The sequence below is a fragment of the Montipora capricornis genome, chromosome 10 (genome assembly GCF_036669925.1).
Source record: "Montipora capricornis isolate CH-2021 chromosome 10, ASM3666992v2, whole genome shotgun sequence".
Taxonomy (NCBI): Eukaryota; Metazoa; Cnidaria; class Anthozoa; order Scleractinia; family Acroporidae; genus Montipora; species Montipora capricornis.
The window spans coordinates 48,327,722-48,340,221 of NC_090892.1; the positions used below are offsets into that span (position 1 = coordinate 48,327,722).

Below are 12,500 nucleotides of genomic sequence, written 5' to 3' on the forward strand. Positions count from 1 at the left end.
CAACTCGGCGCCTCGTTGTCTACATCTCGTATCCAACGCGCGATCGTGAAAATAACTGTTAACTAGACTATGACTATGTACTATGATGCATTAGCCATAATTTCTACCTAATTCATGCGCGCATGCGCTCTGAATGAAAGTAGGGCTCAATGTGAAAAGGTCGCAGTTGAGGCATCCGAACTATTTCCGATAAGTACGCGTGTCATGGACGGATACTCTAATCTCAATTCCTTTTTTAAAGTTCTAGTTAATTTGCGTGTTTTCGTGAAGATAATAGATAATTATTGGAGACAATAGAGGTAATAACTGTGAGTTATAAATGTGATGATAACTGGAATGAGAGAACTCGGCGGCAATAGATGTAAGACATGATATTCAAAACATTCGCACTTCGTGGCTCAATGGCTCAACTTATTGAAGCAAAACGATCGTTTTCACAGGGTTAGGTGATTCCCTTTAGGCGTAATATACAGTAAAAGCACCTTAAAGAAAGCATCGCACAAAACTCTTCGCAGTTATGGCAGCAGTAGTGTCAATTGTGTGTTATGAGTCTATGCAGGCGTCGAAACTTGGCTACTGGTTGTTAAACCATACCCATAATAAGCATGGCATAGACCTTTTTGCAGATAGGGCAGCCATTTTGATTTCTATTGTTTCAAATAGCTATTATGGGATGCCCAAGGGGCACTAACATATTAATTTGGCCCTGGTGCATCCCATAATGTCTTTCAAAACAATACTCAACTTATTGAAGCAAAACGATCGTTTTCACAGGGTTAGGTGATTCCCTTTAGGCGTAATATACAGTAAAAGCACCTTAAAGAAAGCATCGCACAAAACTCTTCGCACTTATGGCAGCAGTATAGTGTCAATTGTGTCTAGTTTTATAAGTCTATGCAGGTTGCGCAAAGCCAAGGCGTCGAAACTTGGCTACTGGTTGTTAACCCATACCCATAATAAGCATGGCATAGACCTTTTTGCAGATGGGGCAGCCATTTTGATTTCTATTGTTTCAAATAGCTATTATGGGATGCCCAAGGGGCACTAACATATTAATTTGCCCCTGATGCATCCCATAATGTCTTTCAAAACAATACATATCAAAATGGCTGCCGTATCTGCAAAAAGGTCTATGGGAACAATGTCAGTAAAACAACATATTGCCAGGTTTGGATACATTTATACCCTCTAAGTTTCTCGAGTTACAGGGGAAGGGAGGGATTATAATAATAAAAGTACTCATAACTTTCTTTATGTCTTAAGCTCTACTGAGGAGACTGTAAATAAAGTAAAATGAACCCCTGATTCCTTAACCAACCTTCACTGTAGCTCTGTCGCCAACACCATTGCAAATTGACTTTTCTGTGTCCATAGGTGTCTTGTGGGCCGATATGCACCGTTTGGCCGAACGTGTTCAACTGACTAGCCTCAAGGATATGGGGCTCTTACAAGGCGACTTGGATGAGATGATGAAGTTGCACCTCGGGGCCGTTTTTATGCCTCACGGCTTGGGTCACTTGATGGGCCTTGATGTTCATGATGTCGGAGGCTATCCAGAGGTACTTTGGAAGGCCAGTGACGGAGTGGCCCCGTCATCGGGGATCCGGGAGCTAGATTTGCATGAGGGTACAGTAGTCCCGGGTCACAATCCCTTTCTAACCACGGGATATGCCTTCAGCGGTCAACTAGTTCCTCTAGTTGGGTTTCTTAATTGACACTGCTTTAGCGATTGTTTCTGTTTTAACTCGGCCATTCAAACTACTTGCTTTGCACACCATACTTGTAAACATGTAGAATTTTCCCGATCATCTTGTTTTCAGAAGGCTTAAACACATCAAAGTGAAGGGCGCTGTAAAAGTGTTGTTGAAATTTCTTTGCAGCACCGTGAAGGAATATCAGGAAAACCATTCTCGTCTTCCTACAGGCCTTTTTCTTTGTCGACTCTTTTCATAAGGGCCGGCTGTTTCTACTTCAAGTTTTGCGTTTATCGACTCTCATTAGGCTGATTTAGCAACGGAACGGAAATGCCAGTTGACGACGGCGCGCGCAGAAAATTTTCCATATTAGATCAGATTAGAGTAGAATCCAGACTATTCCGCGCGTTCTTCCGTCGCCAATTGAGGTTCCCGTTCTGTTGCTAAATCAGCCTATTAATAATATTTATTTGGAACTGTCACGAGTCAAGTCGCCGATTTAAGTTTTTATTCTGATAATTTTTGTTCTTCTATAGGGAACCGAACGCATAGACGAACCAGGTCTTCGCTCGCTCAGGACTACTCGTGTTCTTCAAGAAAATATGGTTCTGACCATTGAGCCGGGAATCTATTTTATTAACGCTGTAAGTATCGCGGGTAAGAGTTCAGTCGTATTTCGTATTTTCTCGAGGATTCAAGTGCACTGGATGACTCAGTTGATTGAGCATCGGGCTGTTATGCGGGAGGTCAGGTCGCGGGTTCGAACCCCGGCCGGATCAACACTCAGGATCTTAAAATAACTGAGGAGAAAGAGCTGTCTTTTGTAATTTCATCTGCAAGTATTTAGACTTCCAAGTCCTCTCGGATACGGACTATAAACCGTAGGCCCCGTCTCACAAATACCTTATAGGTTCATAAGTTCCCTGTGGGACGTTAAAGAATCCACACACTATTCGAGAGTCGGGGATGAATTCCCCGGTGTTGCGGCTATCCTGTTCTCTCCAGCAGAAGTGGCCGGCTTGGCAGTGATGTCCCTAAAAAGGCTGACAGTGTAGTAGGCCACCAAAGCAGAAACACACGTAAGTCAAAAAGGGTCTTAACTAAGTGCTGGAACATGTAGATGCAGATCTGATCTTTCTTTTTCTAGACCCTTGACCCAGCGCTGGAAAATCCCGAAACGGCGCGGTTCTTTAATCAAGAAATGCTTCAACGATTCAGGAATTTCGGCGGGGTGAGTATACTGGTTGATAGGAGAAGATAGGGAGCTGTTGAGTATCGAAAGCTAATTGGGAGCTTCAGAAACTATGACGGCGACGGCAACGACATCGCCACAAAACAATGATATCATTGGTTATAACAGCATAAATAATCGAGCTCAGCTCAGAGTTTTAGCACCTCTGCCTAACGACGACTTGAAATCGCCAAATTTCAGGTTTTGACGACAACGTGATCGTGCAATTCTCGGTTTTCACATGACGTCACGGCCGCCATGTTGGAGCCTCTTAACAAAGAAACGGAGGCCATGTTGGAGCCCCGAGCAAATCCTCCGGGAATTCAACTCTATTATTATGCAAACGTTTTCTTTTGTTTTCGTTGAAAAACGCGGCTGCTGATCACATGAGCGAAAGCCAACAATAGCGAATCTTCACTCTGAAACTGCTCGTACCAATTTATTTTTAGGATACTTCGCTAACATTATTCGACGTGAACGAGATGGAATAACTGCGAAAGACTAATACTGGAGCAAAGTTATATTTTGCGGTGAAAGTTTTCGTTATCTTCGCCGTCGTAGATCTTTCCAGAAATCACACCCTTCCTCCCTACGTTTTCGCACCCCTCCTAAAGACTCCGGATCGAGTGGTCCGGGTTCGGTTCCACGCCGGGGTCTTTCTGTTGTGTTCTTGGGCAAGACACTGTACTCTCACGGTGCCTCTCTCCAACCAGATGTATAAATGGGTACCGGCGAATTTAATGCTGCGGGTAACACTCCGATGGACTAGCATCCCATCTAAGGGGGGAGTTGAACTACCCCTAGTCGCTTCATGCTACAGTAACCGGAGATAAGCGCCGGCCTGATAGACCTTCTAGGCTCGTAGCAGACTTTGCCTTTACCTTAAGGTGTTTCCCTAGTTCCCTACTGCGCATAATTTCTTGCGTCATTGGCGCGCGCATTAGCACCGGCACATCGATAAAATGGCGGAGTTTCGTTGATTCCAAGCTAAATCCGTCAAGGAATGCCTATTTTCTCTTGAAAGAGTACGATTTTTTATTTCATATTTATTGCTGAGAACGGTATCTTCATGGAGAAGTAAAAAAATCCGCAATAATATATGGCCATTCTTTTGGAAATTTCATAAAATTGTACGGAAGAAGCCATTACGCCGTTAAATTTGTTTTGGGAGTATTAAGTACTCACAAAGATATTCAAATACATTTTTCAGGTACGCGCGTGAATTAACCATAGAATTACATTTGGCGCTGCGTTATGTCTTGGATTACATTTGTAACATCGAGCTAAATTTGTCAAACTCTATGGATGCGCGTCAGTTGTCAATGTGTCTTAAATAGCCGTATTCGTCAGCGTCGTGCCATGGAAACGATCACGGTGAACCCCTTTTTTTATTACGTTCTTATCATGTCCTTGACATGTACAAAAGTGTACGAAGTTTCATCGGAAATCTATGACAAGTACTATTCTAGGTAATCATCTTTTAAGATATTGAGGACCTTAAAAGGTCCTTGATAATGTAGTGTCATGCTTTTTGATTGGCTTAAAAATCTCGAGCCACATTTTCATCCAATCGTGAACAAAACTGAAATCAATTGCGACTTGCGCTGGCGCAGGGGATGATTTCGTTTTGTGTTATCTCTGGTTTATTCAAGATCGTTTGAGTCTGTTTAAGTGCAACGTTTATGCAGCTCAAATCAAACATAACAAGGTTAAGTATTTCAAGCGGCTGGCTGGGCTTAATAACTTTGTCCAGCAAATAAGTCGCTATCCAGAGTGTAAGAAATATGTCCACCTTATACGTTGTCCAATGGTTTCGTACATTACCTTTTACTTACATGTGGTAGAGTGTGCACATTCACGGTTGCGTGAAAAAATACTGAAATCGTTGCAGAGATTGAAACTGTTGGAATAGTGACTTATCCACCCTAAAGTTATCCGGCTTTTGATTAAGTTAAGTGGGACCAGTTGACTATTTACAAAGTATGCTGGAATGGACTCCGGACCAACGAAGAGGAATTCAGCCAATGGTCAACCCGGAACATCCGTGGCATCCGCATGCAAATCTCCCGGCGCTTTCTAACCACGGGACCACATTTCCCGTGATTGTATTGTATTAGCGGGAGGCATCTCTTTTTCTTTGGTTTTACGGCACTCGCTGGCCTTCAAGAGTGGCTGGCTTAAACCAGCGCCAATCAGAACGGGTGGCAGCCGCTAGGCGCTGTTAAACACGCATCGGCAAGCCATGAGTGACCTGTCTTTACCTCTCATTAATTGAGAATGTGGTTTAAGATTTTCCGGCAGATCTGCTTTTCAATGGAATCTCTTCTGTTTATTTTTCCTTAGGTTCGTATTGAAGATGACATCGTAGTGACCTCAGATGGTATGGAACTAATGACTTGTGTTCCGCGCACCGTTCATGAAATCGAGGCTGTGATGGCTGAAGGTGCTAATCTTCCACCCCAGTTCCTCTCTTCCGTGTCTTCCCAAAGTGCAAATTAATTTTTAACTTCTCTGACACAAAAAGGCAGCAGAAAGATTTTGCATTTCAGTCGCAAAAAATCAAATGATTAAGATGATACAAGGCTTGATGCTACATTTACTGTGTAATGTGCGAAAAATACACATTTGGATCCAGCTTTGTTGCAGATGTCAAATTGTCATGTCCGAGGTTCAAGGTTTCCGTTTTTTGACAAAGGCCGAACCCTAAGAACTACAGTTGGCGGTCCGCGGTAAATGTGGATCTAAAGCTCTTTAGATTATTTGATCAGACTGTCATTCCGTATTCATCGTATTCATCAAGATTCGTCGACCAGTTTTATGTGAAAGTCTATCGCAGCAGCGTTAATGGGTTGACGAACATAATTTTCTTTTCGTACTTATTTCGTCAAGTCAAAGTGCCGCAAAAGTCTTCAAGACGAGCAGAGAGGTTTGAAAAAACGCCTTGGGTAGAGTTGACCTTGCATTGCATTGCACGGAGTTGACGCTTGCGTTTTCGAGGTTACAAGGCGCTGGTAATTAGGTAATATTACTACTACTGTTACATACTAGTAGTTTGTGAGAAAGCTGAGGTACCGCCATTAAACCAAGTGTCGAGCTACTTGAGAATTTACTGAGTTATATCGTAGAGGTTTAGCATGTTCTTCCGTTGTAAAGAGAACGTCCGTGAATTGAGGTGTAGTGAAAGAGATGTTTTATAGATGTTAACTTCGTTGAATGAAATGAAGAGATTTTTTCTGAGTATCCCGAGCCCTCCTATAGCTCAGCGGTAGGGCATCCGAACTAGTAGTAATCGGGGAAAGATCTCATGGATATACCCACTACGAGTCCCCTAGGTTAAACTCTCATTCTACAGATTAAAGTGCCCCTGTGATCAAAAAAACCACTTCCTTTTTTCCTTCAGATTTTGAAAGTGTGTTTGCTTAACACCTGAGTGGCAAAATTTTGAGCTTTGATTTTTATCCAAAGGCCGTTTACTTTGTGTGTAAGTTTTGGATTTCACGGTCCGCCATTTCTCACGTTCAAAACTGACCGATTGGACCTCAGACGGTTGGATCCAGGGAAAAGTGACGTCGGAGGCTCACTAGCTTAAAATTTCAGCGTGTGAACGCAGCTTATTATATAAGCAAAGCGTGAGTTTAAAAGTCTGAATGCCCAAAACCCCCGTGCTGCATATTAATTTTGCAGCGTACACACATATTGCATTCTTAAACTAGTGAGCCTTTGACGTCATTTTCTCCTCGATCCAGCTCTCTCAAGAACATAATGTTAGTAATGGCGGACCATTAAATAGGAAAATTACAGTTAAAATAAAGAGGTGTCTTTGAAATCAAGGCTGAAAACGTGGGTCACTTAGTGTTTTGTTAACATAGTTTTGAAATCCAAAGAAAAATATGAATTGATTTTTTGGTCACAGGGGCACTTTAAGTCTAAGTGCCTATTTCAGTGATGAGGTCTAAACTTTCGTTTATCTTATTGCTATAGCAATATTTAGTTCTAGAAACTGATTTAAAATGGTCATTTTTTTAGAGTTATGGTTGGTGTGTATATCCATGAGAGCCTTGCCAGTGTTCGGAAGGTCGTAGGTTCGACTCTAGCAAAGGAGCACTCGCATTTTTTCCGAGTATCCCCAAGGCACCATCCATAAATAAATCTCTTCAATGTTTAAGCTGTCGGACATTTCAGGCATTTTCTCTTTTTCAGAGCGAAACCGATATTTTTAGGATTGTCAACTTTTCCGTACGTAATCAACTTTTTAAGTATTTCCTAGTGTTTTACATTACGAAAGAACCATACAGAAATATTAATGTAAAGAATTGTGCTTTCGACTCAGTCAAATCACTTTGATGAAAAAAGTAAATGTAATTTTCAAAATGTTATAAGAATGAAAAATATAGACTTGAAATGCTTATTTGTCGGTAATGAGTTGATTGCTATTGTTTTTTTTTTATTTTTTTTTCATTTGCGGCTCTTGCAAAGACTTATTATCACAGGATCTTCAGGAGTATCCAACGGTCAGCACTGTGTGTAACCGATCTCCAGTCTGTCCCAAAATACGCGAAGTCATTTGCGAGCATGAAATTTTTCACCAACGTGCAGCCTCCGTTTGTTGTAAATTACGGAAAGTGCGTTGATTGAGGAGCCAAACTTCCCGCGCAATTCTCGAGTTTCTGGTTTGAAGCCGGCGATATCTTATAGACCCCTTTCAAGTAATTCTCAATCTGGAGAACAAAACAAGATTGTTTTGCATTTGAAAGGTTTGTTTCTCGTAGGGGAGAGAACAAGCACTGTTTTGTCGTCCAGATTGGGAATTACAGAAATTGGTCTATCTCTACGCTTACCCAAAACGTGGTGGGCTCTTGGGACAAAAGTTAATGGGAAAGCAGAACCGAAACCTTTCCATCAATACCCTCCCACGCAGTCGTTTTTAGGGGAGTCGTATTTCACTTCATCCTCGGGGACCCATGGGGCAGTTACTCGGGGCAGGAGATTCGCCCGTTCTTGAAAACTTTCGTCGCCTTTTCTCCTGCCCCGACTGACTGCCCCTGAGTCTCGGAGGATGATTTAACCTCCTCCCCACACACACCTGCTTAAAAGAGCGCCAGATTCCTTTCTCACGCTAAGCCAGTCACATCGATCCTTTTAAATTCTGGAAAGTGACGCACGAGCAAAACTTTTTGAGCTGGAAAACTGGGCGGTATAACGGAATTCGAGTGAGCTGTTAGCACTGCTTGTTAAGTCATTCCCAGTTGTCTGCAATCCAGAAACTCGTTAAGGAGAAGAGTGATAATTTTTTCAATAGACCTAATGTTGCACCCAATTCAAGCCCTTTGGGAATAAAACGCTTTGTTACAGGTATTTACATATCATTGCCCCCGCAGGGTTTTGGCCCAGAGGCCAAAACCCGAGGAGGCACCCTAGGATTCCCCGCGTGTATACGTACAAGGATAAAGAAGATTTGTTGAAAAAGTAAGAAATGTGTCTGTCGTGGGCGAAGAATTCTCGATTTGACGAAACTAGGCGCGCACGGTCGTCTCGGGTAATATTTTAGCAAGCGCGCACGGTGGTGTCGGGTACTTGCAACCAACGAGGTCGCGTTTCGTCACCTCTTCTAGCAGCATATTTCTGAGCATTTGAAGGTCTTGCATCTACGAGTTCGCGTTTCGCCATCTTCGAGAAGCATTTTAAAGTGCGCGTTTTGCACTTCAGCGATTTCTTTGAATTGAAAAGCATTCAACAGTACTGAATAAATTTGGTTTGTCAGACAAATCAGCAACGGGGTCGACAGACTCGATCCAACAGATCACAAATATCTCAGAATAGAATGATGAATCTCAACTCAAACGTTAGAAACACTGAAAACTCAGAGTTGCATCGATATTGTCAGAAAGAGATTTTAATTCAAGTTTAGAGCTCATCGAGGTCAGCTGTCGGTCAGCTGCTTTTTTTAAGTTGACCGCTGACCAGGTACTGGGTTTCGATTGGATATTAGGCTAAAGCCAGGTTCACTTATCGTTAGAATAAATAACCAGGGAGCTCCGCTTTTAGCCTTGGCTAAATCTATGTATTATAGTATTAAAAATATAGTTTCTGACGACAATGTTACGAGTGTTGAAACTGGATCGAGTCACCTTGCTAGCAAGGGAGTTGGAAATGTTTTTAAGTCGACAAAATACAAACCACAAATTTAAAAGGTACAGAATTATATGACAAATTGACTCCTCCAAGCAGGGCCTAGGCCATGATATCTCCATTTTGTTATCACTCATCATACATGCTGCCTCCTTTTGACTTCAGAATCGAGTAATTGATGAGCGTGGAGCTTATTTTATCTTTGCAGCTATTTTGTATTCTTGTATTCTTGGAAGGCAAAGGTTAAGTTCTGCATGGAAAAGACCGGGCCAGTATAAGGGAGCTTCCATCTATTTGTATTTACCTTCCCCACACTTATAATGATGAGCTGATCTCTTGCTTAATATAAGGCTTGAGGGGCGTTGAACTTAACTTATCTTATCTGCAACCATGTTATCATGGGAAAATAACTTGAGGAGGAATGATAGAAAACTTTGAGACAGTGAAATCTTAAAAGACCTTAATTTAAAAGGGACAAAATGATTAGTTTCGACGAATTTAAGAGCAAGTGATGAGAAGGGAAAGGAAAGGAAAGGGAGATAAGAAGGGATTTTTCGAACGTTGGCTTGTATCACCTATATGGCAATAGAGATATCTGTTAGAGGTTAATAAAGTGCATGCTATCTTGGGTGGCACTCTGGACAGAGTTTCCTCTTAATAATTCTTTGACTTGGGATATTTAAATTTCAATGAGAATAAAACACAAACAGCGGTTACAAACATTTGCTTGAATTGCATAACTTTTCAGAAACTTAACGTTTCGTATGTTGTAACATACATCATCAGAAGCGATTATTATTCAGTTACAGATAAATTTAAATCCAAAAATACAACTGAGTGGATTTATCAGAATTAACGAAATTGATTGACATAAAACGACAAGAAATATGCTAAAAATAGAGATAAAGTTTCTCACTGCCAACGTTGGCAAGGTTCGTTTGGGCTTTTGGTTTTTATTCCTGTCTGCATTTTTTTTCGTTTTTTTCATTTCCCACTTTTTCTTCCCACATGTATTGCGACACTGTTACACACTTTGCGACATGTGATAACGAGCCAATCAGAGGCCACTTACTAGTGTCAGGTGAACGCTCTTGCGGAATCTGTCTTTTGATGCGAGAGCTGAAGCCATTTTGGATTTTATGTCGGAGGTTGTTTTCGTCGTCAGTGTAATTTCTCAAGTGTTCACGTTAACATAGCCATCATTCCGCGTTTAAAAGAGGGAGGAATTGTCCGCTGCTACTCGGCTGTGAAGGTAGGCTGTGTTAAGAAGGAAAGGTTTACCTTAAAAAGCTAAGTGATACCAGACCAACCAAAGCCACGTTGTATACTCTGAAATAATTCCCTTTGTCTTCTAGGTCGGCCATACCGCAAACATTTACTCCAACTGCCCAGAGGCGGAGTTCCTTAAGAAGGAGAAGTTCGAGTTCACCTTTAACGTGGATTCTGACCCAAGCTAGCGTTTGCTAAGGGCGTATTTTGGTGATAAGTCGTGTGAGTAGCAACATCATGAAATGGGAGTCGTTCATCAGAAGAACTCGTTCCACGGTCCCAATCTTTATAACTTATGTATAGTTGTTTTAACTTTGCGCACGAATTCTTACGTTTAATACACACTTAAGAAATGGCTGCTAGACTTTAGAGGATTGATGTCTACACATGCCTTTTTAAATTCTTGTTAGTGTACTTTGCATATCACGTTATGTTCGCTACAGAATATCGACTAATCACATCGAAATCTGTGCATAAAAATGTGTGCCACACTTTCGAACCATTCCTGTTTTGTTGCAGTGTTGTTTATTATAAAATACAGGATTGAGTTTGGATTGTGTTGTGTAGCATTTGTTGAACAGAGTGAAATGATTGGATATTAAAAACGTTCAAATTGCTGACATGTCCTTCCAGCTTTTAGAGATAACCTTAAATTATCCTGTATCCCAGAGCCAAAGTACCAGCCCTCGGTATGGGCAATAAACAACAGCGAATAGAAACGTTATCAACCAAAAGGTGGGAATACCTGCTGAAGGACGTGACACTTATTATTGTTGTAATATGAATTGGAATTTTAATTGGACTGCAAGTGCTGTGATAATGACAAATCACAATGGCTAGAATATGCCGTTTATTAATTTTGCCTATTTCCGGTTGTCCGCTAAGTTTGCTGCAAACTGATTATTGCAAGGTTTTGTTGCTGATGAAGAGCCACGATGAGAAATTCTCATTTTCTCATGACAACTTCAAAGGCCAGTCACTTTTTGGTCTGTATTGCAGTGCATTTCACAAAACTTTTGACAGGCAGTTTTTAAAGTTAGTTTTAATTTCCCAAAGTTTTCTTCGAACTTGGGGATTTCATTACATAACTCTTAATCAAATAGCAAACTTTAAAACGAACTCGAGAATTTCGCATCATACGTTGTGGGAATTTGGTGCAGTTCCATGAGAGATTATTTTGACACTAGCGACTAAATACATGTACAGGAATCACACTGGGTTCGTGCCGGGTTGTAATAATTATTGGCTGTTGGCACAGAGAGAAGGATTGTGGACATTTCACATTAATGATGTAAAGTACACATCAATAGTATTCGCACCAGAGCGCTCATTTCAACCAGTGCTGATTTGCAAAATTAAGTCTGAACACTCACTTTTAGACCCATTTTTGTTTGGTTAGCTTTCAACATGTTGTAACGGCCATCTCATTTGAATTCCTTAAAATTAGTGACTACATGTATTTGCATTGCTTGTCCAGTAGACAAGTGGTCATTTGGGGATGCTTAGACACAAGCAATCCAAGATTGAGTCCGTACTCTTACTTCTTCCAAAATTGTTGTTTAATTAAGCCATTGACTCCTGGGGGTTCCCTATTGACGAGTGCAATCGTCTGGTGTTAGACAGAATAAAATACTAAGTATGTCTGGTTCAGACCAGCTTATGAGTAAAAGGGTTAAACAGCTAAATAAATCGAAGTGTAGAACTCACTTCATATATGAAGTAAGACTGGTGCGATTCCTGGAATTAGCTGCATGTATTTCAACATTGCTTTTCATTGTTATTTTGAAACAAGTGCCTTCACCATGCAAGAAAAGGCAATTCCTAGTTTTGCTTGGCAGAAAATTGCTGAAAGCTGCTTAGAAGGGGAAGTCAACCATCTCAAATAGGACAGGAACTGAGAGTTCCGAAACAAACTATTGACTGATAATTTTGTTCGCAGAGGGAAAATCGTAGCCAACAAAGGAGGAAACAAAACTCAGTCAGTGCATACTGATGATGTGAATGTTTATATTGAGTTCAGTCAATCTACAAAGCCTTGCATTTAAAGCAGCAAAATCCAAAACAATATGGGAGAGAATAAATTGTTTTCCTAAAAATGTCCTGTAACGTCAGTTGCGGCTGAACTCAAGATCTTGGTTATTCTTTCAAGAAAAGTCAAATCATTCCGCAGGAGTCAT

General features: G+C 41.1%; 2 protein-coding genes across 4 annotated transcripts in view; both read left to right on the forward strand.

The window, feature by feature from the left end:
- The window catches only part of LOC138019580 (xaa-Pro dipeptidase-like), a 21,417-nt gene extending 14,084 nt beyond the window's left edge, over window positions 1–7,333 (forward strand). For both annotated transcript variants that reach the window (XM_068866436.1, XM_068866437.1), the window contains exons 13-16: window positions 1,375–1,559; window positions 2,231–2,338; window positions 2,842–2,925; window positions 5,269–7,333. In XM_068866436.1, coding sequence (XP_068722537.1) covers window positions 1,375–1,559; window positions 2,231–2,338; window positions 2,842–2,925; window positions 5,269–5,424 — 533 coding nt within the window. In that variant the 3' untranslated portion in view covers window positions 5,425–7,333. The remainder of the gene's footprint in view (window positions 1–1,374; window positions 1,560–2,230; window positions 2,339–2,841; window positions 2,926–5,268) is intronic.
- The window catches only part of LOC138019581 (ornithine decarboxylase-like), a 163,149-nt gene that overhangs the window by 137,758 nt on the left and 12,891 nt on the right, over window positions 1–12,500 (forward strand). Inside the window, exons 1-2 of one of the 2 annotated variants that reach the window (XM_068866438.1) lie at window positions 10,130–10,306; window positions 10,410–10,545. The exons of the other annotated variant lie outside the window; for it this stretch is intronic. The gene's annotated coding sequence lies outside the window, so the exon portion shown is untranslated. Of the gene's footprint in view, window positions 1–10,129; window positions 10,307–10,409; window positions 10,546–12,500 lie in introns of those variants that run through there. 2 annotated transcript variants of the gene reach the window in all.